At 47.5% G+C, this 26,326-nt stretch overlaps 2 protein-coding genes across 2 annotated transcripts in view; both read right to left on the minus strand.

Annotated features, from left to right (window-relative positions):
• myo1f (myosin IF) overlaps positions 1 to 3,066 on the minus strand; it is an 86,959-nt gene extending 83,893 nt beyond the window's left edge. Inside the window, exon 1 of the mRNA XM_028816661.2 lies at positions 2,856 to 3,066. Coding sequence (XP_028672494.1) covers positions 2,856 to 2,858 — 3 coding nt within the window. The 5' untranslated portion in view covers positions 2,859 to 3,066. The remainder of the gene's footprint in view (positions 1 to 2,855) is intronic.
• Positions 3,067 to 8,338: 5,272 nt separating this feature from the next.
• adamts10 (ADAM metallopeptidase with thrombospondin type 1 motif, 10) overlaps positions 8,339 to 26,326 on the minus strand; it is a 135,251-nt gene continuing 117,263 nt past the window's right edge. The window contains 6 exon segments of the mRNA XM_028816662.2: positions 8,339 to 8,691; positions 13,196 to 13,352; positions 19,159 to 19,335; positions 20,134 to 20,338; positions 21,251 to 21,380; positions 23,707 to 23,833. Of these exon segments, the coding sequence (XP_028672495.2) occupies positions 8,582 to 8,691; positions 13,196 to 13,352; positions 19,159 to 19,335; positions 20,134 to 20,338; positions 21,251 to 21,380; positions 23,707 to 23,833 (906 nt within the window). The 3' untranslated portion in view covers positions 8,339 to 8,581.

Genomic DNA, 26,326 nt, shown 5'->3' on the forward strand with positions numbered 1-26,326 from the left:
CTCCTGGTGTACGTCTGCTCATTTTTGGGATAGCCAGCTCTGAATTGGAATAAGCAGATTAAGAAACAGGACAGCCGGACAAACAGATGACATGGAGGACCACATGGTGTCACCTCAGCGCAGTGCAGGTCCTTTCCAGCATCCACGTGGAACACTGACGTGAAATCCATGAGAATTTGGCAAGACAGAGGAATGCCGTCCATCCCTGGTGCCCAGTAGATGAAGCCCCCCCAAAGTCCACTGGCATTTTTTTCAGTGAGGAATTGTGGGCCATTGTTGCCCTTCTCTGTCACTCAAAAGCATTTAAAAATGAAAGCCCTCAACAGGTTGTGAGTGCAGGTGGCTCACACCCCAGAGTCCCAGGTTCAAGTGCTGGGACCGTCACTGCTCGTGTGGGGTTTGCATGTTCTCCCAGGGTTTTTGTGGGTTGATTGAACACTTGAGCACCCTGTCCAGGGTGGGCTCTCACTTTGTGCCCGATGTTGTAAAGGTTAGCCTCTGTGACCTGGAACTGAATAACATGGGTACAGAAAATGGATGAAGGGGTGAAAAATGCGGCATTTGGCTCGTCTCACTTTGCAATGACTTGACGTCACTTTGGTAACACATGCATGCCCTCAATTAAAGGCGCTATATTAAACAGAGGATGGCAGACCAATTGGCTTGGATTGAAAATGGTTGAATGAATGGATTGACAGACAAGGATTTACAGGAAAATGGCATCTACACATCAAACAGCAGGAGTGGGCTGTAGCATCATGTGTTTAGGTGCCAACATGTGGGCCTTGGCACCCACCGGTACTGTGAATGAAAAGAAATAAAAGGGCATTTCTATCAATTGTTGTGGTGGGCCACTTGCTATTAAAGGCACTATAAGGAAGTTGACGTCACCCAGTGGGTGTTCTCCTACATCTGCATGTGGCTCCAATGTTCATGGCAACTTCAGGGCATCACACCTGCCTACTGTGGATGGACTCGTGCCCACTCCGTTACTTCAGCATTTGGCAGCACTTTGTGAAATCGTTCAGTCCGCTGTGTGCGCGGGTCACATGTTGGTAAGCCAGTAAGTGGACCCCCTGCATATCAGGGGTGAGATATGTGGACCAGTTCTGTAGGGGGCGCTCGGCCATACTTTAGATTTGCCAGCTGATAGTAAAAGTGCTATATGACGAGTAGAGGAGGGCACCGAGACTTTAAGCCCGAGAACTCATCTTCCATTTTAAGCTATATAAGTTAAATATACTGACATTTTATTGTTATTACTTTTGCCATCAAGACTTTAAAAAAGCAAAAAGAAATGACCGCAAGTAACGGCAAGTCTAAGAAAAGAAGAACCGGAACGGCACGACGGTGAAAGTCCACAGCAGGAAGAGCCGCCGAGTGACGTCACAGACGGCCCGTCTGGACACCCCGCCTACAGCAGCCGTGCGCGTGCCGGTAACCGAAAGACCGGTGGGGGCGGGTCCAAAAATTAAAGGTGGGATCGCGAGACTGATGGGAGGAGGAGGAGGAAGAAGAAGAAGATTAGGAGGAGGACAGGCGAAGACGGACGGCGATGGGGAAAAGGCCGCTGCGGTTTCTGCTTCTTCTCGTTTTGAAACTCAGACGTCAATCAAGCGGCCTGGGGGATGAAAGGGGGAGCGGCGGGAGAGCGCGAGAGGTGAAAGGCGCTGTAAAATGAATCTAATTAATAGATAGAGAGGGCACTATACACTAGACACAGATAGGAAAGGCACAATATAATCCATATGATAATATAATAGGTCCATACAGGATAGATAGATAGATAGATAGATAGATAGATAGATAGATAGATAGATAGATAGATAGATAGATAGATATGAATTGCACTATATAATAGATAGAGGAACTATAGAGGAACTAAGGGAACTATATATAATATATAGAGAGATAGAGGTGAAAGGCACTATATCATGAATATGAAAGGCAGTACATAACAGACAGATGACGAGGCAGATTTGTGATAGATGTTAAAAGGCGCTATACCGTAGACCGCTGGACAGACAGATGTGAAAGGCGCTATATAATCGAGTGCGGAGTTGACGCCGATGACAGCGCACTTTCTCTCCGCCCGACACTTCCGATCCTGTCGACATGTTACATCTCAGATCCTCTTTTCCTACAGACGGCTGCTGCACTTCCTGCCCCTGACAGGTAGGTGGCGCACATATATCGCCTTTTTTGGTCTGAAGAAGCCGCGCTGTTCACGTTCCCGGTGTCCGTTAAAGAATGCCCGGCAGGCAGGTGCTGAGCAGCCCTTCTGTCCGGGGGGTGTGCAGTGGACGTGTACCGTGAGAGCGGTGGGCCACTAACTGGACTGGATACTCATCCCCTCCCAGCGGCACTCCCGTCTTTCTCTTCCCCGGCACTGTCACATCTGGAGGTGGCACCGGGCTGTCAGCTTTTGAATGAAGAGCCGGCATCACGGACGTATCGCCAGCACCGTGTATGAATGCAAGTGACCCACGCGAGGGGGCACGCGAGCGCCTCGAGCTGAGAGGACTGAGGGGCCGGGTGGTCCAGCGGGGTCTATCAAAGGCCACTCGTGAGCTCCGCTTTGGGTGCCCCCCAAGCCTTTAATCTGCCGGGTGCACTTTAATTGAAGACTTTAGGTGAGATTTGCATCATCATCATTAGAGGACCACCACACACACTCACACAGACACACACAGTAAGTCAGAGGACGTTTATGCCAGTCTACTTGTGGTCAAGTGATGCTAAGGATCTGTCACCCTAAGCTTCCACCCACGAGGCGCCCCTTGAAGCGGACGTCTGTCTCCTTTTAACCTGTCGACCTTCTGACGCGCTGCTTATCGAAACCGCGAAGGACTTACCATCTTAGAGGTTCCGGCTCTTTCTTCTTCTCCTTATTCTTCTTCTGCCTGCCCGTCCTCCTCCTCTTCCTCCGTTCCAACGAAGATGCGGCGCAGTCCTGGGGCGCCAGGCGAGCCCCCCACCGCCGCTCGTTGGGCTCAAGTGTCAGAGGGCGGCCGGCCGGGATGCGCGTCTCTCGACTTTTGCGGTAGTCGGAGCTCAACTTCCTCAAAAGAGTGCAAGAGGCGGGTGGGGTGTGGTGGGGTGGCCGTTGTCGCTCTCTCTCTCTGCTTCTTATCTTTCTCACCATTTAAAAGAAGCGAGAAAACGCCGAAAGAGGATGCACGAATGACCGTGGACTCCTTCCCCTCTGCCCCGCTCCGAGATCAACTACTCGACTTGCCAGAAAACAGAAGTGCGCGGCTCAGACCTGACCGACGAGAGGAACAGGTGGGTGGGAATGGGGGGGCTGATGTGAGCCTTTAAAAAGAAAAAGAATTAAAGGACAAGAAAGACCACCCATCCTTCTGTTGTCTTTCTCCATCTCCACGCTGATGTCTGACGTGACCCTGCAGACTGGACTGAGCCGTCACTCCGATTTATGGTTTGAAGAAGACAAGAACGACCGTCTGTGCCTCACGTGCCTCTGATTATACAACTCATTGTAATAATAATAATAATACATTTTATTTATATAGCGCCCTTCACAGCACACGTGATGACAGGCAGCACGTAGAAAGTCAAATTAGCATAAAATCAGAACCTTACAGTGAAATGAGAACAGCTCGTGAATGCAGTGAATGCTCCGTGAGATATTCCATAAATTCATAAACTGAGGAGCCCAAACCTTCTGGGCGCTTCATACGGCGTCGACTATCAGCAACACGTCCAGGTGAGGCATGTAGTGGATGGTAAGTCGGCGTTCATTACTCGTAGTCAATATGGAGGGCTCATCGTTCTGGGCCAGAGCATTTCTGTGGGTGCTCACAGTCAGCACTGGTCCACAGTAGGAGAAATTTGGGCTGCCAAGACCCTTCGATGTGAGAGGTCAATGAGGGCTGTGCCGTCTGGCATGAGCCGACAGAAGATCTACCATGGCACAAATCACAGAGAATTTTCATGATGGTTAAGACACACAGAGCATCCAGCCCTGTTGCATGTGGGACTGTGTGGCAAGTTAGAATGCCCATGATAATGCCAGCCCACCATTCAAAATGCCAAAAGGGTCAGAACTGGGCCTTGGGTCAACAGAAGAAGCTGACCAGGTCCAATGTATCTCGTTTGTTGTTGCATCCATGTGGACAGCTTGTGTGTCACTGACTTGGAGAGGAGATGATGTTAGGATGCACCGTCAGAAGAAGACGAGCTGGCGGAGGGAGTGTGACGCTTTGGACAACCATCACTTCAGCCCTGGAAATTCATTTGGTGCATCACACCTACCTACCAGGTATACCTCCTTCATGGCAATGGAAGTGACATCTTTCAGCAGGATGAAGTGCTCTGCTGCACGGCTTGAACGGTTCAGGAGGGTCTGAGGAACACCATGACAAGCTCAATGTGTCACCGTGGCCTCCAACTTCCCCACATCTCAATACCAAACAAGTGTCTGTGGCATGCGTTGGCATAAGTCTAATCTGTAGCGGAGTTGAAGGATCTGCTGAGACCAGAAGACACTTTAAGGGGCCATTAGAGTCCATGTGCCAGATAGAAGAGCAACAGCACGTTAGCCAGGTAGCTCATCCTCCATCCCTCTGTCTGCCAAACTCCCTCATCCAGAGCAGGACTGGAGTCAATCCCAGCAGGCACTGGGAGTAAGGTGGGAACAATCCCAGGATGGGGTGGCAGTCTGTCATAGGGTGAACACACACACACACACACATGGCACCATCATCGTGACATATTGTGATCGTGGAGATGCCCACCTCATCCAAGGAGGCTCTCATTTCTTTTATATCGTGCCTTAACTGATGTTCCAGTCTGGGCACCAACAGTTTGAATGATACCCTCACTGAAGCACAACACCAGAAAGTCCGCGATCTCCTGATAAAAGAGGCGACTCTCATATGTTGACCACATCAATGGCTCTCAGTGTAAAGCAGCTTGTGTGTGGATGACCACCTGTGGATTTGCTGCACACTCCGCACTCCTCCTACATTGTCTAGAGTTTGCCCTAAGTGTGTGTGTGTGTGGGGTGGTACAGTGGCGTCACACTGCTCCTTGTGTGGACTCTTCATGTTCTCCCTGTGTCCATGTGGAATTCCTCAGGGTGTTCGAGTTTCATCCTCCAGTCCAAAGATGTGCAGGTGAGGTGGCCTGGTGCTGCTGGATTGGCCCCAGTGTGTGTGTCTCTGTGTGTGTTCACCCTGTCCAGGGGTTCTTCCTGCTTTTCGCCCATTAATTACTGCAGTGGGCTCCAGCTGACCCCGTGACTCTGCCCAGGAGAAGTGGGTTAAGAAGTGTGGATGTGTGTGTGTGCCCACCGTGGGCTGGCGCCCTCTACTGGTCTGATTCCTTTCCTGTCCTTTGATCAGTTTCTCTTAATTCATCCAACCATTTGTTCATTTTCTGTATCTAATTTTTTCTTTGACCTCACTGGCAAGGCTGGGTATAAAACAACAACCAGTCTAGAATGAGATGCCAGTCTCACACTCTGAGCTGCCTTGGGTCCCTCCTGACTGACCAGTGAATGAGATTCACAGTTTTATCATCTAGAGGATCAGTAGGGGGAGTGAAGCCAAACCGGGCAGCAGCCCATTACAGGGTACACCCAACATGTGGTGCCAGCTTAGACTCACCAATCCACCTGACATGTACGCCTTAGGTCCAGAGAGTAAGCCCACCCAGACGAGGGGAGAATGTGCCAGCTGCATGTGGCCTGGGATTTGCTGATGAGAATCCTAAATACTTGCAGGTGAGCTCCAGTGCCCTCGTCCAGCACATTGGCAAGGACGCTGCCTGGATATGCTGTGGGTACCTGTGACCCTCAGTTGGATTAGCGGGGCTTGAAAATGGCCTCAGTGTCTTGATTACTCGTGTATGGCGCTGGACAGAGAGGCTCATTGTCATTGTCACTTCTGCCATCTTGCAGTTTCTGCATCCTGAAGTGCATCTTTTGAACTTTCCCATGTGATCCATTGCAGCCCCCTTGTCAGCACAGACGGGAGCCTCCTGGAGTTTTATTTGTTATTATGGGGCGCCTCCTCCTGGGTGACCTCAAGAATCATTTGCTTTCCATTCAGTTTATTTCACTCTGCGCTGCCTGTCTGTGCCCTTCCCGTGTAGTGAAATCGCGTGTCATCGTTAGAAGTGGCGGCCGCAGAAGGACACGTGACACATTTTCACAACAGGCAGTTCAAGGTTTCCTGCTCAGGTTGACCGTCGTCACTCTGCTTCTCCCCACGGTTCCCATAAATGGCGAAATTCTTCCTGTGTGTGGCTTTTAGTGCAATGAAAATGTGCTCAGCGGGCACAGCAGGCTGCCTGGAGACAGATGGGCACACGCTGGCATGATGGCAGAGCTGACTGAGCAATCCCATATTTATTAGAATTTACCTTCTCAGCAACGAGGCTGACTGGGAACGAGAAGTTCAAGCAAACAGGCGTTAAGGGGACACACCGGACTGAGGGGGTTTAAAATTAGGACAGGGGACCGCAGCTGTTAACTTAAAATAAGCCCTTTAACAAGGACACAGGGACACGGATGGAAGCTTTTTAAGGACGAACATCACACAAAGGTAAGGACGTTCTTCCTCTGACAAACCACCACGTGGAATTAATGACCAAGTAGTGTGGTGGGCAGTAGCACTGTGAAGACCCTCACGTGTCAACATCTGAGAGAATTAGGTGGCCCAGTTTTCTAACGCGACTCGTCTTTCAGCAGATTTTCGTTAAGGACGTCTCTGGAGTTTTTTTTCCCCCTCTCAGCCCTGCCTGGTCTCGCTGTCCCCGATGCTGCCACCTCCACGCTTCACTGTTTAAGTGACATCACGCAGGTGACAAGCAGTGCCTGGTTACCTCCAGACATGTCATAGTTCTTGGTTTAATCAGACCTGACTATCTTGTTTCTCACAGTCTCAGGGGACTTTAGGTGTCTTTTTGTAAACTTCGAGTTGGCTTAACTGAGAAGAGTCTGTCTGGCCACTTAGCCCAAAGTGTCACAGTGATGGTTGTCCTTCTGGAAGTTTCTCCAGACAGGTTTTCTTGAGCTCCCCCAGAGTGACGTAGGGGTTCTTGGTCACCTCTCTTTACCAAAGCCCTTCTTCCCTAATTGCTCAGCTCTAAGGTCGATTCAAACTTCTTCCATTTAAGGATTATGGAGGTCACTTTGCTCTTGGGAACCTTCAAGGCTGCAGCCTTCCCTGATCTGTGCGTTGTCACAGTCCTGTCTCTAAGCGCTGCAGACAATCCCCCCGGCCTTATGGCTTGGTCACTGTCACCTGTGGGACATCTACAGACTATGTGGGCACCTTTCCTAGTCACATCCAGTTGGGTGAACTGACCACAGGTGGACCCCAAACACCTCAACGATGAGCAAAGTAAAGGGTCTGACTATTGTTGTCAAAGGGACACTTCAGTTTTTTGTTTTTTATAAAATTTGCAAACTCCGAATTTCACTTTGTCATTCTGGGGCATTGAGTGTTGATGAATGACAGAAGAAATGAATTGAAACGATTTCAGCACAAGTCCACAACGTAATGTGCAGGGAATGAAGGGGTCTGTATACTGTCAGCGTTCGCCTAATGGCCACCGTGTGGCGCTATGAACGTAATGCCGTTTCTGTCTCCCCTTGGCTCTGTCCTTATGGCCTCATGGGGGCAGAATTCTTCAGTCTTGGGGTTATCTGCCTGACCTCTGGAAGATCAAACGCAACGCTGCTCTTTCATTGACTTTATAACTGAAGCTGGTGGTCCGTGCCACGTGTGTGGATCAAAGTGGCCGTATCAGCCTGGCCAATGGGAGACACCATTTTATTAAACATCACACACAGCACACAAGCACGATAAGAGAAGTTAATCTGACCCTTAGGCTCTCAAGGCTCAGTGGTGAGTGGCCTTTGTGTTTCATGGTGGGAGTAATCAGGCGGCCCTCTTATACACAAGCCTTTTATTCAGTGTGCACACACATTCCACTTTCCAGGCGCAAGCACTGCAGAAGATGGCGGCCTGATGAAGATCTTGGGCTGTCTGTCTGGGTGAGAGGAGTAGAGGCTGGGTTGCCATCATGCTGAGTCACATGACAGTCCAATAGCCTTAACAGCAAACAGAGGAGGAAGAGGAGGAGGATGAAGAGGAGTGCATTTATCAGGGCTATCACATCAAAGCGTCCCGTCCTAAATAACTAAACACCGTGCATGGAAGTGCACTCCTATTGCCAATCCCTCCCCATCAGGACCATTTACACCCACTGGCACACTGCTACGCCTTCCTCCTCCTCCGACATGTTATCATCTGCTTAGACGCAAACACTGACGTCCATACTGTCGCCCTTCCGTTCACACTTACACATGATTCATAATGTACCCCCTATCCCCATATCCAGTTCCCTATCCTTAGATTCCCTTGCTCCCTCCTCCCATTCCCTAATTTATCATCCTCTCCTCTCCCTCTTCCATTGTGTGCAGTCGCTCTGTTGGAGTGAGGAAAGCCCTCGTTGAGACTCGACTGCTGCTCTTCCCACGCTGGTCTCAGCTCTCCGCTTTCCATCGCTGCCCGAGTGGAGTGGTCTTGGGTACACAGCACCACAACCTTTAATGTCCTTGGCAAGTTCTGCAGCACATCTGCCTGAAGTAAGCACGGCTGCAAAACCTAAACTTTAGCACCAGGGGGCAGTAGGCCACCTTGTTGACATCCTTGCATTCTGGAGAAAATGGAGACAGGGTGGAAAAGCAAGGTTTAGTCGTTTAAAAGTGGTGAGAACCCTAACCACATCCTGCTCATTTTGCTTGGTTTTGTTTTTTGTTGGTCACATCCCTCCACCTTCCCCTAAAAGTAACTCTTAAACGAGGCACCTCAACGTACTCACAGATGCAACACAAAACTGTGTCCCCTCCCTGGTGTGGCTTCCTCATACTGCCCTCTTCCTCCCACCGTCAGGATACACCATACTCTCCATCCTGACCGCCGAGTCTTCACAGCACACTGATATTGAATCCAGCTTCATAGAGGTCCGGAGCGGGGGGGTTTCACTGCCATGGCTAGTGAGCTGGCTAAGTGGATCCGTTAAAGCCCCCTAATACCACTTTTAGAAGCCCCACTGACCACAAGGCACATTAAAATGCAGAAACATACACTCTGCCCACCCTGGGTGGGGGTGAAGGCACAGGAACTGGGGTCCGGAGTGGAGTCAATGATTTAGAAACATGGATTCAACAAGCAAATGTGACCCCAATCTTCAAGAAGGGAGGAACAAAAAGTGGATCCTGGTAATTACAGACCAATACGTCTCTTGACTGCTGTGCCATGCAAGATCATGGCAACTATAATGAGAAAAAGATTAGAAAAGTACCAGTAAGAAAATACACTGCTCAAAAAAATGAAAGGACCCCCTTCTAATGAGAGTATCACATCAAGTCAGTGACACCTGTGGGCTGTTGATCTGCTCAGTGAAGTAGCAGAGGGGCTCGTTCATCAGTTTCAGCTGCTTTGGGACACAGGGGGGGGGCAACAATGAGATGACCTCCAAAACAGGAATGAATGGGTTAACAGCTGGAGGGAGGCCATTGACATTTTTCCCTCTCTTCTGTTTTGTCACTCATTTTGCATTTGGCTACAGTCAGTGTCACTTCTGGTAGTATCAGGGCATACCTGGACCCTACAGAGCTGGCACAGGTAGGATGGCACATCAATACCACGTGTCATTGCCAGAAGGTTTGCTGTGTCTCCCAGCACAGTCTCAAGGGCATGGAGGAGATTCCAGGAGACAGGCTGGCAGTTACTGTAGGAGAGCTGGACAGGGCCCCTTGTGGAAGGTCCTTAACCCATCAGCAGGACCCACTGGAGGAACAGGATGAGCACTGGCAGAGCCTACAAAATGACCTCCAGCAGGCCACTGGTGTGAATGTCTCTGAGCAAACATTGAGAAACAGACTTCATGAGGGTGGCCCGAGGGCCTGACGTCCTCTAGTGGGCACCATGGAGCTCAATTGGCATTTGCCATAGAATACCAGAATTGGCAGGTCCACCAATTGTGCCCTGTGCTTTTCACAGATGACAGCACATGTGACAGACATGAAAGGGTCTGGAGAAGCCGTGGAGAACGTTATGCTGCCTGTAACATCGTTTAGCATGACCAGTTTGGTGGTGGGTCAGTGATGGTCTGGGGAGGCATATCCATAGAGGGAAACACAGACCTCTACAGGCTAGACAACGGCGGGCACCTTGACTGCCATTAGGGATCGGAATGAAATCCTTGCACCCATTGTCAGACCCTAGGCTGGTTCCTCCTGGTGTACGACAATGCCCGGCCTCATGTGGCGAGAGGATGAAGGAATTGATCCCATTGACTGGCCCCCCCGTACACTCACTCGCCTGACCTCAATCCAATACAACACCTCTGGGTGGGACATTTTGTTTCGGTCCATCTGACTCCTTAGCCTGTCCAGGAGCTCAGTGATGCCCTGGTCCAGATCTGGGTGGAGATCCCCCAGGACACCATCTGTTGTCTCATTGGGACGTTGTCAGGCGTGGGGTGGGGAGGCCTACAAACTACTGAAGACAATTTGGAGTTGCTGTAATGAAATTTCGGCCAACTGGACTCGCCTGCCTGCCACCTCATTTTTTCACTTTGATTTTCGGGGTGTCTTTGAGTTCAGCCCTCTCTCTGTTGGTTGATCATCTTCATTTCCATCCTTTTGTTCCTCACACATCACCATATCAGTCCATACCAGTAAAGATAGCCAGCAGGAGTTCTTCCCCCATTGAGATCTGAGGAGTTCCTTTAATTTTTTTGAGCACTTTACATGACTGAATACCAGCCAGCATGGGTTTATGAGAGGAAGATCCTGCCAAACGAGTCTGTTAGATTACTTTGAACGACAGAATTTACTTGGACTTTCAAAAAGCCTTTGACTCGGTCATCCCAGACCAGTGATTAATTTTAGAACTAGAAACTGTGACCAACAAAACAGGACCTCAAGTGGCAGGGATTAAAGAGTCCAGACACGAGGAGAATGGAGTGGGGTCATCACTGGAGACCCTCAGGGGTCTGTCCTCAGACTGTTATTTTATCTGATTTATATTAATGACACGGACTCCAGTGTAGTTAGTAAACTTGTGAAGTTCCCAGGTGGCACTAGTGTGGAAGGACAGGGGAAGACAGTTTATTCAGGATATTACACCCTGGTACCCAAGATGGCAACCCTCCTGACCTTTTTACTGCTACGGAGACCCACAAGACATATCGGGAACTGTTACTGTTATAAGGCAGCCCCTGTGGGTGCAGCTAGTGGGCGCTGACTGGATTTATGAGCCCTACTTCGCCGGGCTCCAGATGTACCCATGCCAAGTATCAGGACACTGGAAGTGCTCCCAGGTTTAATATAAAAGGAGCAGGCTCCTTCATTCGGTAGGAAGTAGACGACGCTTGCCTGGAGGAGCGGAATAGAAAGAAAGAGTCTTGAGAATCCTGTTGTGTGTGTGCTGTGTGCCTTCTGAAACCTGCAGTTTAACGTAGAAAAGTGCTACACACGGACATAAGGAATGTCAATTAGGAATACAAGACATGAGACACTAAGCTAAAGGAAGCAATCTAAACGATTTACTGGTTTATGTTGACACAAAATATCCATATTACTAACCGAGAATGGTAAACCGGATGGCATGGACGCAGGTACACGGCGATGAGACCATGAGACGTACTGCACAGGCGCGTACAGTGCACGCCTCATAAACCGCACGCGAAGTCGTATCCACCGCGAACGAAGGAATCACGGCCTAAAAATGAAAGAGCTCAACTGACGTGAATGAGAAATGAAGCAACAACGCGCCCATAGCTAACGACTAACGCCACAGCCGCACAAAAAAAGAGGATTCTGCGCTGCAGCCCAGATTCAAACGGAAGAGGCTACGGCGGCCCCACAGGTCCACAATGATAGTACGGAGAGCGCAGGCGTCACCGCCATATTGTGAGTGGCACTACTACGGAAGGCGCAGGCGTTACCACCATATTGTGAGTGGCACTCCTATGGAGTGAAGTTAGGAATAATGAGCTGCTTGGGATTGTACAAACTGCTGAACGCTTTACACTGAATTCAAACACAATACAGCTCAACGATACAAACACGAGCCCACCTGGATAAGATCAATGAACGCAGGCGCCTACAACGCGCGTCTGAAACTGCGGAAGCAAACTAGGCACGGGTTCAAAACGGACAAGCTCGACTGACGGATATACAAACACGAGCCCGCCTGGATAAAATCAATGAACGCAGGCGCCTACAAAGCGCGTCTGAAATGCTGCGGGCACGGCTCCAAGACGAACGAGCTCGACTAATGTATTTCAGGATACCCAACGCCGGGGGTAGGTGAGCGAAGCGAGCAGGGGGCGGAGCCCCCCTTGTTCATCACCTAAGCAAAGTGCAGAAACAATTAAAAAGGAAAATAAAATATTAAGTTATGTTGTTAAAACTGTTAAATATAAATCAAGGAGCATTATGCTCTGAGAGAGCAGCTGGAGTACTGTGTGCAGGTCTGATCTCCATACCACAAGAAGCTGTGCAGAGGAGAGCAACCAAGTGCATCATGGGACTGAAGGACACGTCCTGTTCTGACAGACTCACAGAATGGAACCCATTTAGTCTGAGCAGAGGAGACTGCGTGAGGACCTAATCCAGAATTTCAAAATCGTCCAAGGAATTCATAAAGCAGATCCAGCAGAATTAGTTCAACTTAATGGTGAGTCTCATACTTGAGGTAATCAAGGTGAAGGGCGTTTAGGACTGAAGCCAGAGAGCACTTTGTGTGGGAGTCTTAAACAAATCACCAAGACGTGGAAATGAACTTTAAGAAGATATCTGGATGAGATATTGGGACAGCCTGATGGACTGCAGGCCCAGAAGCCTGCAGTAACTAGACCTGCCCACCCGTGTGGTTCGCACTGGATTGGTTGTGGTAGGCAGGAGACTTGTATGGCATTGGTCACCGCTGCATCGGAAGGAGGAGTAGCTCTCTGATGTCTTTTGTCAAATTTCTTATGAGTGACACATTAGATGCTCAGATATTAGAATATTTATACATCTGAAAATGGAATTTGCCTCAGAGCCTCCTACACACCCATGCGGTGCACCACGCATTATCCAGCTGAACCCCACTGAAGTTGGCTAACATCACCCAAATGGGGACACAACGGTGTTGCTACCACTCACCTTCAGGGTTGTCTGTTGGAAGAAGGTCACACTGGCTCTGACACTGCTGCATTGCTGCTGGTCGGAGGTCCTCTGGACAATCACTGGACGGCTGACCAATGTGGGTCAAGCATTGCACAGACCGCATTTGCTGACCCAGACCACACTTGGCAGAGCACTAGACAGGAAAAGAAAGATGACTAAAGGTGTTTGGGATTAAGTCTAATGGCATTAACACAATTCAAGACAGTTGGCGGAAGAGGAGATTAAACATGACTCCCCCATCAGGGGGCAGAATGGTTACATTTTTCTTTTTCTACTTTATATGTCAGAGAACAGGGGGCTTAGTAGAATGAATATTAGAACAATTGTGACAAGAACAGGCCATTCAACCCAACAAGCTCATCAATTCTATTCACCCAGATCTGCGTGGAAGAAAAACGTTCAAAATCTGTGCAAAATGTGACTTTAACAAGTTCTCATCAGTGTGCCCTAGTTCTTGTTAACAAATGTATCTTAACTTACTTCCTGGCATCCACTGTAATCATTTCCCTAATAATTTTAAAAACATTTATCATGACACCTGGTAATCTCTTTTTGCTTAAACTGGATAGGATCTTTGTGGACCTGGAGATAGCAATATGACAGGGGGCCTTGAGAGGAGCTGTGGTGTTGTATGAGGAAGTCGGGAGTGGCAGAGAAGTACGTAAGAGTGGTACAAGATATGTACGAGGAGAGTGTGACCGTGGGGAGGTCTGCGGTAGGAGTGATGGAGGTGGGATTACATCAGGGATTGGCTCTCAGCCCTTTGTTATTTGCAAAGGTGATGGACAGGTTGACAGACGAGATTAGACAGGAGTCCCCGTGGACTGTGATGTTTGCTGATGACATTGTGATCTGCAGGTTGAGGAGACCCTGGAGAGGTGGAGATATGAGAGGAGAGGAATGCAGGTCAGTAGGACCACCAAGACAGAATACATGTGTGTGAATGAGTGGGAGGTCAGTGGAATGGAGAGGATGAGGGGAGTAGAGTTGGTGAAGGTGGATGAGTTTAAATATTTGGGATCAACAGTACAGAGTAACAGAGACTGTGGAAGAGAAGTGAAGAAGAGAGTGCAGGCAGGGTGGAATGGGAGGAAAAGAGTGTCAGGAGTGATTTGTGACAGACAGGTATCAGCAAGAGTGAAAGGGAAGGTCTACAGGACGGTAGTGAGACCAGCTGTGTTATATGGGCTGGAGACGGTGGCACAGGAGACAAAGCTGGAGGTGACAGAGTTAAAGATGCTAAGATTTGCACTGTGTGTGACAAGGATGGACAGGATTAGAAATGAGGACATTAGAGGGTCAGCTCAAGTTGGACGGTTGGGAGACAAAGTCAGAGAGGCGAGGTTGCGTTGGTTTGAAGATGTGCAGAGGACAGATGAGGGGTATATTGGGAGAAGGATGTTAAAGATAGAGCTGCCAGATAAGAGGAGAAGAGGAAGGCCTAAGAGATGATGAGGACAAGAAGATATGGAACAAGATGATCCGCTGTGGCAACCCCTAACGGGAGCAGCCGAAAGAAGAAGAAGAAGCTTAAGTCGGATAGGATCAACTCATTCTGTCTCACCTCACAGCTCACACCTCTCAGTCCTGAATCAGCCTGGTTGTTCTTTTCTGAACGTTCTGTTGTGCCGCTATGTCTTTTTCTGTAATGTGGAGATGGAACTCCAAGTGATGCCCTCCAAGATCGACTTACACTGCACACGTTATGATGTGTAAACTAACATCCAATTAGCCTTCTCTTCCCTGTCTGGATGTAGATAGTGACCAGGCCACTGTGACTCCCAGGTCCTTCTCATGAGCTATAGTTTCAAGTTTCAGACCTGCCATGGTGTTTTCAAATCTAACATTTCTACTTCCTATTGGTAATTCTTTATATTTACTGACAATTTAATCTCATGTGCTGCAAATCTGTATGCTGTCCAAGTCCCTGTGTAATAATTCTGCTATTTCTCCATTATCTGCCCATTCACCTAGTTTGGTATTATCTGCAGACTTAACCAGCTTCATGTTTTTATTCCTATGCAGATCACTTATGTATATTAAAAAGAGCAGCTGCCCCTGTGGGACACCTAACATCACCTGCTTCTGAAGATGTTCCTCTAAGCATTAGCCTTTGCTTCCTGTGTCTGTTCTAATTTTGCACCCACCTACACACAAAAGCACCTTGAATTTCCACTTCTTTTCGTTTGACTACTAACCTTTCATGTGGAACTTTATCAAAAGCCATTGAAACATAAAGACAAATATCGTCATCTGTGCCTCCCTGATCATCTGCTTTTGTTGCTTCCCCATAAAATCCTCCCAATCAGTCAAGCACAATCTTCCTCACTGTTTCCTAGCACGTCTGTTTAAGACACGTGCCGCTCGACCTTCTCCTTAATAAGTGCTTCCTTTAATTTACCTGAAATGCACGTAAAGCTTACTGACTTAAAACTGCAGTGAGGGACCCGAGCCACACGGCAAGGCCTGGCCTTTGAAGACTTGTAAGTGGGATCAGAATGCTTAGAAATCCAACCAAATATCCTGAATGTTCGACCAAAAAGAGTTTGCATGCTTACTGTTTCTCATCCCACACTTCAGAGATTATAATTATAAGGAATTTGTTTCTTTATAATAAAAAAGTGTGCTGACAACATCCAAAGTGGACAGATGGATTTGTTTTAATATTAAACTGCTCCACAATTCCTTATCCAGACTACTACAACTCTCCACTGCTAGAAGTAACCACACGTGTCACTAAGCCACTGAAGTTACACGTCTGGTGTTCAATCAGCTGAGGTGGGCACATGACGCTCCTCTCTTCAGATCACTACTTTTAGCTCAAATCCTAGGGCAGTCAATGGCTCAGCACCTATCTCTATACACCGTCATAGGAAAAGGTTTGGGAGCCCCTCTTAATTTTTGGATTTGTGTTTCTCATTGGCTGAACTTCCTTTTCATACCTGACATGCCTTATGGACACAGTAGGATTTCAGCAGTGACATTAAGTTTATTGGATTAACAGAAAATATGCAATATGCATGATAACAAAATTAGACAGGTGCATAAATGTGGGCCCCCCAACAGAGATATGACCTCAATACTTAGTTGTGCCTCCTTTTGTCCTCTAGATGCTGTCCTCCTATAGCCTCTGATGAGTGTCTGATTCTGGATGGAGGTATTGTTGACCATTCTTCATACCAAATCTCTCCAGTTCAGTTCAATTTGATGGACAGCCTGCTTCAAATCATCCCATAGATTGTCGATGATATTCAAGTCAGGGGCCTGTGACGGCCATTCCAGAACATTGGACTTCTCCCTCTGCATGAATGCCTTTGTAGATTACCCCTGCGTAACTTCAACTTTCTGACTGATGCTTGAACATTATCCTGAAGAATTTGTTGATATTGGGTTGAATTCATCCAACCCTCGACTTTAACAAGGGTCACAGTCCCTGAACTGGCCACACAGCCCCACAGCATGATGGGACCTCCACCAAATTTGACAGTAGGAAGCAGGTGTTTGTCTTGGAATGTGGTGTTCTTCTTCTGCCATGCAAAGCGCTTTTTGTTCTGACCAAAAAACTCCATTTCTGTCTCATCAGTCCAAAGCACTTTGTTCCCAAATGAATCTGGCTTGTCTATATGAGCATTGGCATACAACAAGCGACTCTGTTTGTGGTGTGAGTGCAGAAAGGGCTTCTTTCTTATCACCCTGCCATACAGATGTGCTGAATTGTAGAACGATGTACAGATACATCATCTGCAGTCAGATGTTCTTGCAGGTCTTTGGAGGTGATCTGTGGGTTGTCTGTCATCATTCTCACAATCCTGCTCATATGCCGCTCCTGTATTTTTCTTGGCCTGCCAGACCTGCTGGTTTAACAGCAACTGTGCCTGTGGCCGTCCATTTCCTTATTCCATTCCTTACAGTTACAGAAACTGACAGTTTAAACCTCTGAGATGGCTTTTTGTAGCCTTCCCCTAAACCAGGAGACTCAACAATCTTTGTTTTCAGATCTTTGGAGAGTTGCTTTGAGGATCCCATGCTGTCTGTCACTCTTCAAAGGAGAGTCAAAGGGAAGGAAGCTCAACTTGTAACTGACCACCTTAAATCCCTTTATATCTCATGATTGGACACACCTGTCTATAAAGGTTTAACGAGCTCATCAACCAATCAGCATTGAGCAGTGACAGGCATTCAATTAAGCACAATGACAAGGGGACCCACATTTATGCACAGCCAGTTTTTCACATGATTTAATTTCATACAACTAAACACTGCGTCACTAAAAATCTTTGTTCGGAAAACACCGCAGTACTCCTAGGAAATGACAGACATCCCACTGTTATCTTTTGTGTTGAAAGGAGAGTCAATTATTATGCAGGCTGAGAGCATGTCCCAGACTTTTTAATATGACTGTATATGGCGTCACTTGTGAGGCCCTGTTCTCTTTCTGGACCACTCAAGTCTGCGGATGCCACCTCTGTGTGAGATCAAGTCTCAGTCCTGACTCTTTTCACATGTACTTCTTAGCTGGCCCACCTCTGTTTGAAAGTCTGATTCCCTCACTCTGTTTAAAGACTCTTGTCTGGTGAATGTCTTAACTGATATTAGTTGTTAGATTTTATAGCCTACAGCCATGTGGCGTGACTCCCCGAGGCTGATCTGGCTTGCAGGATCCTCATTGTTGAGGGCCCTGAGTGGCTGGACCAGGCCAAGGGGACACCCACGTAACACCTGGCTGTGGCAGATAGAGGGTCATTTCTGGAGGGTGGGCCTAGACTGAGTGTCTGCCTGGAGGATGCCAACCAGGATCCCGAGCTGGTCTGTCATGTGGTGGCTGTGGTAACATACTGTACCAGTGCATGCTCCCCAACCTGACCAGGCCTGTTTTATATTGTAACTAGCATTGTGATTTTGTTTTGAGCTCTTCACCTGTGGTTATCAATTGTCTAACCCTGTCTTGTAATATTTGTTCCCAAACAGTCCCCCAGACTGTCGATTACGTTGACCTCTTTTGTAAGTCGCTGTTGTTCACAAAGCAAATAAATGTTACCTTCAGCTTTTGTTCCTGATGCTGTACTGTGTTAGTCATAGATTGATACAGGAGGGTGAAATGACACCTCTATCTATTTAGTTAGCCAATAAAAGGTGTCATTTCACCCTACTTCCTCCTGTATCAATCTATGGCTAACACGATACAACACTCTACTGCTATGGATATACCAGACACCACAATGTACCGGATTCACATGGAACTGAAAACCCGATGGAACAAACTTGCCCACTTGGACAGCGATATTTTCTTCTTGACCAAATGCAAAAAGGAAACATTTGAACAAAATGTTTGTTAACATGAAAGAAAAAAATCACTTTGCTGTCCCAATATAAACTCGAGTATTTTTCAGTTCCTTTGTTACACCTCGCCTGATGAAGGGGCCTTAGCTGCCCCGAAAGCCTGCATTTGTAATCTATTTAGTTAGCCAATAAAAGGGGTCATTTCACCCTATGAAAGGCTCAAAGTGTCACAGTCAGCTTAACAGCAATCAAACCTGCCATCTACTGGGCAAAATGGGAATTACATAAAACTGATAATGGTCTTCATCGCACAGCAGGAGGTAACAAGCTTGGACCACACTCAACAGCAGCAGCCATTGGGTGCAATGAAATAAGTCATGGCGACTGATTAATCAAATAAGGAAATGAATGGGTCTAAAGGGAATAAGAGGATCATCCTGGTTGTGTTTCCTCATACTGTCTCTCTCGATTCAGTCTTTCAGCTGATGCTTCACACTCCTCTCGCATTTCCTGTTACACCTGACAGAACGGTCATGAAGGTGACAGAATGGCTGAAGTAAAGACTGTGGTCAAAGCGGCAAGCTTCTGTGCCTCCCTGACTTGGTCTCCAACTTCTTCAGAAGGTCTGAGTGTTAAAAGTAAGGAAATGAATGACAAACCTCGCTCCACTCTCCAGTCACCCACTGAGGGTGAGGGCAGCGCTGCAAGTTGCACCTCATCTTTGAAGTGGGTTTGGTGTCTTCAGGGCAGTGGGTAGCCGGGAGGGTGGTGCTATAGTCGCCACTCTTGCAGAGGACAATCCTGTGCCGGAAACCTGGACCACAGCTTGGAGTACACTGCAGATCAAGAGAAGAGAGTGACTAATGGCATCCAGTGAATGACATAAGCTGCTCAAGGCTGGGCAGGGACAGCCAGGTGACATTAATCAAGAGTAACAAGAGACTGGATCTGCTGCTCAGAAACTGCCATCAGAGGGCGCAGCCATGGTGAACGCCCAGAAAACCAGTGAAATCTCAGCAGTCATACTGTAAATATAAAAGAAGATCCTCAAACCTGTTTAATCCACTTCAGGGTTGTGGGGGGTGGTGGGTTGTGGTTGGGGCTGAAGCAGATCCCAGAAGGACCGAGCACAAGGCAGCAAACAGTCCCAGACAGGGCTCACTCAAATGCACACACATCCGCACTCTCACTGGCTCACATAAAAAAGGAAATTTCTTTGCCCCCCCACCCCCCCTGCCTTGTGTTAATATAATGAAAAATGTCCTCTTTTTTTTGTAAACATTAAACTTTACTTATTGTTCCTGATAATGCCAGTCCATGCCACTGTATTGGACTAACCAGATCAACAGCATTAAAAAGCGAATGGCCTGCACGTAGCTTGTTTCAAACCTGCCCTCTAGTGGGCAAAACGAAAATAACATAAAACCAGCAAAGTCATGCAACTCACAGCAAGAGGGAAAAAGCCTGTGAATTTCACACTCAGCAGTAACAACCATAGGGTGCAATGAAGTCAGTCAAGCGGAGTGAACTCCCCTTGATACGTATCAGAAGCTTGGCAGCCTCTCCCACCTACTTCCTATTCCTCTTTCCGATGCAGTGGTGACCAATGAATGCCATATAAGGCGCCTGCCTACCTCCGACCAATCCAGTGCGAACCACTCAGGTGGGCAGCTTTGGTTATTGCAGGCTTCTGTGACTGCGGGTCTGGGTGCGGAGCAGGCTTTGTTGTCTAGGGTCTTCTCCTCGGTGGCAGAAATCTTACGGACACACAGGATGGTACGTGTCTGCAGGCCACCATTACAACTTCGGCTGCACTCGGACCACTCCTTCACGGACCACCTGGGATGGAGAGACAGAGAGATGGAGAGTGAGCTTGAAGTCCTCGGCACTTCCCTCTGATACACACTCGGCTCTTTTTTCCAAGGACAGGACACACTTCTCCCCTTAAGTTTAAAGACCTATTGGTCTAACTAGAAGAACAATGGACACATCAAGTTATACATAAACCATCTTTTATCTTCAAACATCCTTTTAAGTAATTCTGGATGAACATTCAGCAGAGGCAGTCAGTCCCGCATTGTAATACCATAAGCATGAGGCAAAGGGCAGCAGGCTAAAACTCATCCATCCATCCATTATCCAACCCGCTATATCCTAACTATAGGGTCACGGGGGGGGTCTGCTGGAGCCAATACCAGCCAACACAGGGCACAAGGCAGGATACAAACCCCAGGCAGGGCGCCAGCCCACCGCAGAGGCTAAAACTCACAATAAGCAATTTTTCAATTCAGAATAAGCAGCTTTCCCTTTGGATTAAATTATAATGTGAACACCTAAAGTCTGCTCTTTGGCCCACAAGAATCAGTGCCCAGTATGCCCATTTGGCCAAGGTGCTCCCAAAGCATAAATCTTCACAGGCTCTTTGAAACAACAGGTGTGTGCTGTCATACAGAAATGGTCTCATTGAGACTTACCGATGACATCACTAGGTAGCTGACATCTATGTGACAACTATAAGCTTTCAATGCTTCACCGTGACTTGTGAAGTTTGAAAGGCTGGCATTTACAATGTATGCCTGCCACTGTTCTGTGCCTGTCTCACCCACAGTTGCTGAAGGAACTTGGAACTACAAGAGGGGTAAGCATTTCTGAGTATGGCCATGAGGCTTTATTTAACAGACATCATCAGATCAAGAAACTGTAAAAGCAAGAAAATCTGAGGGCTGTCATTTTGGGCCCACCAGTACTTACGCCGGAGGACACGGCTCACTGTTACATGCCCTCTGCCTCTCCTGAGGTTTGGCTTTTTGGCTGCAGTGATGATCTGAAGCCACGGTGTGATTGACCTGCCTCTTGCAGACCACTTGCTGGACCTGAATTCCTGAAAAGAGAAAGAAAAAAAAAAATCAATGGTTGATATCACAATTAATGCTCGACAAGTGAAATGAAACAGAATGAGGACTTTGTCATCTTGTGAAAATGGTAGCAACTTGAGAACATGAACACCATCTTCAGAATAAACACTCTGGGCCATCAAAAGGTCTGCTGGAGACCAAGGTGCACATTCGACAAATGCATCAGGGCCCCTGTGGACTAATCTGGCCTACTGAGGTCCAAAATTCAGACAATAAAGGCTCATCCATGTATGTGATGCCAACCCTGAGTACTATGTTACATGAACGTAACAGTGAAGGAGTCTTAATTCCAATTTTTAATGGCCTCCTGAAATTCAGACACTGCACGCTGAAGATTTACTGGGGTCTTATGAAGTCCTTGCTGTATCCCCAGCTCAGGGCTCTCATGGCCCTCATGGTCCTAATGCTACTTTGTGTGTCCTGAGACTGCTGGCCTTCATTTTCAATGTACAGCAGATCTGGCTTGAGGAGAGTAGGCTCAAGAGACTTCAGAAAGCATTTGATAAGGTGCCACATGAGAGGGTGGGCATCAAACTAAAAGAAGTGGCAGTTCAGGGTGTGGGGTAGAGATGAGTGATAATTGGCTCAGACACAGGAAGCAGAGGGTGACATTGTGGGGAACCTCATCAGAATTGGCTGAAGTTAAGAGTGGTGTCCAGCAGGGGTCAGTGTGGGGCCACTGCTATTTGTAATAAATATCTTCTTCTTCTTCGTTCGGCTGCTCCCGTTAGGGGTTGCCACAGCGGAACATCTTCTTTCATATCTTTCTGTACTCTGCATCTTCTTCTGTTACCCCCATCACCTGCATGTCCTCTCTCACCACATCCATAAACCTTCGCTTAGGCCTTCCTCTTTTCTTCTTCCCTGGCAGCTCTATCCTTAATTTGTAATAAATATACAGAAATGATAAAGCTGGTGAAGTCTGCAGATGATACCAAGACAGGTGGATTGGCAGATCATAGAGAATCCGTTGAATCATCACAGGGGGACGTGGACAGCAGACAGGCTTCGGCAGATTTGTAGAGAACGAAATTTAATGCCAAAAAATGTAAAGAATTACATCCATCCATCCATTATCCAACCCACTATATCCGAACTACAGGGTCACGGGGGTCTGCTGGAGCCAATCCCAGCCAACACAGGGTGCAAGGCAGGAAACAAACCCCAGGCAGGGCACCAACCCAAAAGAATTACATGTAGGAATTAAAAATGTGAGGTTTGAATACACAATGGGAGGTCTGAAAATGTAAAATACACCTCATGAGAAGGAATTAGGAGTCACAGTGGACTATCAACATCCAGAAGCCATTAAGAAGGCTAACAGAATGTCAGGTTATAGCGCCTTGATGTGTGGAGTACAAGTCACAGGAGGTTCTGCTCAAGCTTTATAACACACTGGTGAGGCTTCAGCTGGAGTCCTGTGTGCAGTGAGGGTCTCCAGAAAGACATAGCAGCACTAGAGAAGGTCCAGAGAAGAGCGACTAGGCTGATTATCGGGGGCTACAGGGGATAGGACTGTCGAGCTTTGCGGGCCTCAATGGCCTGTTCTCGTTCAGAGTGTTTGACTGTTCATTATGGGCTCACTGCATCTCCTCAAATTCCCTTAATATCTCTAAACTGCTGAAAATAACATCAAGGCCTTGTTGCTATATTCTGAACTGTTGTTCTCCATCACTTCCATCCTTGTAAAATCACAAGAGACCGGAGGCTTTGTGTTAAGCCAGTCATCATAACTATTAAATAATGAACATAGGCACTGATCCTAATGGTCCGCTACTAACTTACAGACTTGTGGTTGTTTTATCGCTGCTGCAGAATTTCACATTACTGTCACTTCTCAGGAAATGCTAAAGGGATATACAGATAGCTGTGCTCTCTACGTCTTGTGATTTAATGCTCTAGCAGGAGATTTTTTTCTCAATGTCTGGCATCTTTCATTACACTCAAAATGGCTTCACCGCTGCAGCTTTTCCTTCATGTTTATGTCTCCATATATTTTATCTGGGTTTATCACTGACATCTCAAGGCTGCTGCCACCATTTTGTTACCACTTGATCATTTACAAAGGGAGGCCAGTATAGAAGTTTTGCACTGTAAATTTGGACCATCACGTGGAAAGAGACTATAAAGGCTGACAATAAAAATGAATCTGGATGCATGTGGTGCAATCCCCCAGCACAGTAACTTGTTCCAATCTGCTACTCGTAGTTCAAGAATATGCACAGCCGGTGACAAGTCAGTGAGAGTTTCACACGGCCAGAGTGAACACCGGCTGGACGCCATGCAACCTACCTCCGGCACAAACGGCAGAACATCTGCTCCAAGCAGCGTACTGCCAAGAGTAAGCACTCTCCGAGTTGTTGGACACAGGAGGGTTGAACTGGTAGCGAATGCCTTGGTTCTCCTCCCGCACTAGCACCTGACAAAGAAAAAAGCGGCATGGTTATGACCAAAAAGAAACGAGCCAATAAACGAGAAGAAATACACCAATTGAAGGCAGAGCCATGGTCAAAGCTCCAAGAAGGCATCTCTCATTGGCACAAACCTACTCCTGCAATTTACAACACTGTGCACATGCATCCATCCATCATCCAACCCGCTATATCCTAACTATAGGGTCATGGGGTCTGCTGGAGCCAATCCCAGACAACGCAGAGCAGGAAATAAACCCGCCAAAGCACCTAACCTGCATGTCTTTGGACTGTGGGAGGAAACCCACACAGACACGGGGAGAACATGCAGACTCCACTCAGGTAGGACCCGGGAAGCAAACCCAGCTGGGTCTCCTTACTGCGAGGCAGCAGCACTACCCACTGCGCCACCGTGCCGCCCACACTGTGCACATAAACCCAGAAAGACTTAAGATGACAGCTGGCCTCAGGAGTATTCCCATTAGGCCAACTCAAAGCAAATCCATTTGGCTGAAAATGAACCCCAATTCATGTCCTGTGGCTTACACAAAGGGACCTCCCTCCCCTGGTACTGCCACTCATAAAAGTTAACAGGTCTGCATTTTGTGTATCAAGTAGAAATTCTACAGGCTTTCTCCAAAGTCACCTGGGTGACGGCTTAGCCTCCACCTTGGTGTGTGGATCACTGGCACGTGCTGCTGATCACAGTCCGAGGTGGGGCTGATTGCTAGTAACTATTAACTATTGTTAATATTTATAATATAATAGTTATTTATTAACTATTAACTATTGTAACTATTGTTAGTAGTTAGACCTGAAAAGGAACGCTGCGGTGACCTGCGGGGATGAGCTGGGACGGACTTGACATCGGCAGTGGCAAGGGGCTGTGAGAGTGCGCCCCCTTGGTATATTGTAAAACATGATGCATTTTTACATAAACCTACAGTGGGTTCAAAAAGTATTGAGCCCCCTTGATTTTCTGCACACTTTATTATGTGGCAGGTTTCATCTTAAATGGATGAATGTGACATTTCTTGTCTATCTCTCTACACTCAATAACCCATGACCGTGTGAAAACGTGTTTTTAGAAAGGTTTGAAAATGTATTCAAAACTGAAATCTCTCACTCCACAAAGTATTCAGACCCTCTGCTGTGGCTCAGTTGAGTCCCGATTGTTTTAATTCTCCTTCAGATGTGGCGAGAACTTGATTGGAGTCCACCTGTGGCAAACTGAATTGACTGCACATTGTGTAGAGAAGGTCCCACAATTCACACTGCGTGTTAGGACAAAAAACAAGTCATGGAGTCCGTCCAAGAGACTCTCTGTACACCTCTGTGGTCAAATTGTAGCGAGGCACAGATTGGGGTAAAGGAATACAATACAACACAATTTATTTTTGTGTATCCCAAAATCACAAAAGAAGTGCTGCAGTTGGCTTTAACAGGCCCTGCGTCTTGACCGCCCCCCAGCCTTGACTCTCTAAGAAGATGAGGAAAAACTCCCAAAAACAAAAATGGAAGAAACTTTTGGAAAGGTGGTTCAAAGAGAGACGCCTTTCCTGGTAGGTTTGGAGTGCAGTGGGTGTCAAAACAAAGGGGTTCAATACAATACAATACACAGAACAGAACACACGGAATCCTCAATACAATATACAGAGCAGAATTTAACAGTAGATGACATCACATAACAGGATTTGGAGATCTCGGCCATCAAGCTGCCTCCCGCTATTGGCCATTCCACAGATGAGACAGCACTGGGCCAGCCAATCCGATGACAGGACCCCTCTACCCGATGATAAAACCAAGGCAAGAGAGGGAGCCAAGTAACATTAGCCACCATGTTGCTTTGGTTATCTCCAATTGGCTCATTTGATGTGCGTTATAGAGAACTTGGTCAAGTTTGCCACTTTCTGCTAAACAGAAAAGAATTAGCTGTTGACAGAAGTAAAATCCGGTTTCCTCCCACAGACCAAAGACATGCAGGTTAGGTGGATTGGCCCTAGTGTGTGCTTGGTGTGTGGGTGTGTTTGTGTGTGTCCTGCGGTGGGTTGGCACCCTGCCTGGGATTGGTTCCTGCCTTGTGCCCTGTGTTGGCTGGGATTGGCTCCAGCAGACCCCCGTGACCCTGTGTTCGGATTCAGCAGGTTGGAAAATGGATGGATGGATGGTGATAAAGTCTAAAACTGAAAACTTCTTTTAAGCCGAAGAAAAAAAAACAAAATCTCCAGGGATTCCAAGGCCAGGAGACCCCAAATGAGCATTCTGTCTGACAGAGATGTCCTAAAGTCACTCCTCATCGTTTCCAGGCTTCATCTGAGAGGATTTGATGCAGGTGGTCTCATAGACCGTTGGGGCACCCGCCTTCATTCCAGCATCATAGGTGGTTGCACGGTGCCTTGGTCAGGTGGTGGTGGCACAAAACAGCACCACAGAAGAGCCAGAAAACAAAGTAGAGACTAGTAAAGGTTTGAAATTTCTGAACAGTATGATCATTCAATGCA

This window comes from Erpetoichthys calabaricus, chromosome 12 (assembly GCF_900747795.2).
Source record: "Erpetoichthys calabaricus chromosome 12, fErpCal1.3, whole genome shotgun sequence".
NCBI classification, from domain to species: Eukaryota; Metazoa; Chordata; class Cladistia; order Polypteriformes; family Polypteridae; genus Erpetoichthys; species Erpetoichthys calabaricus.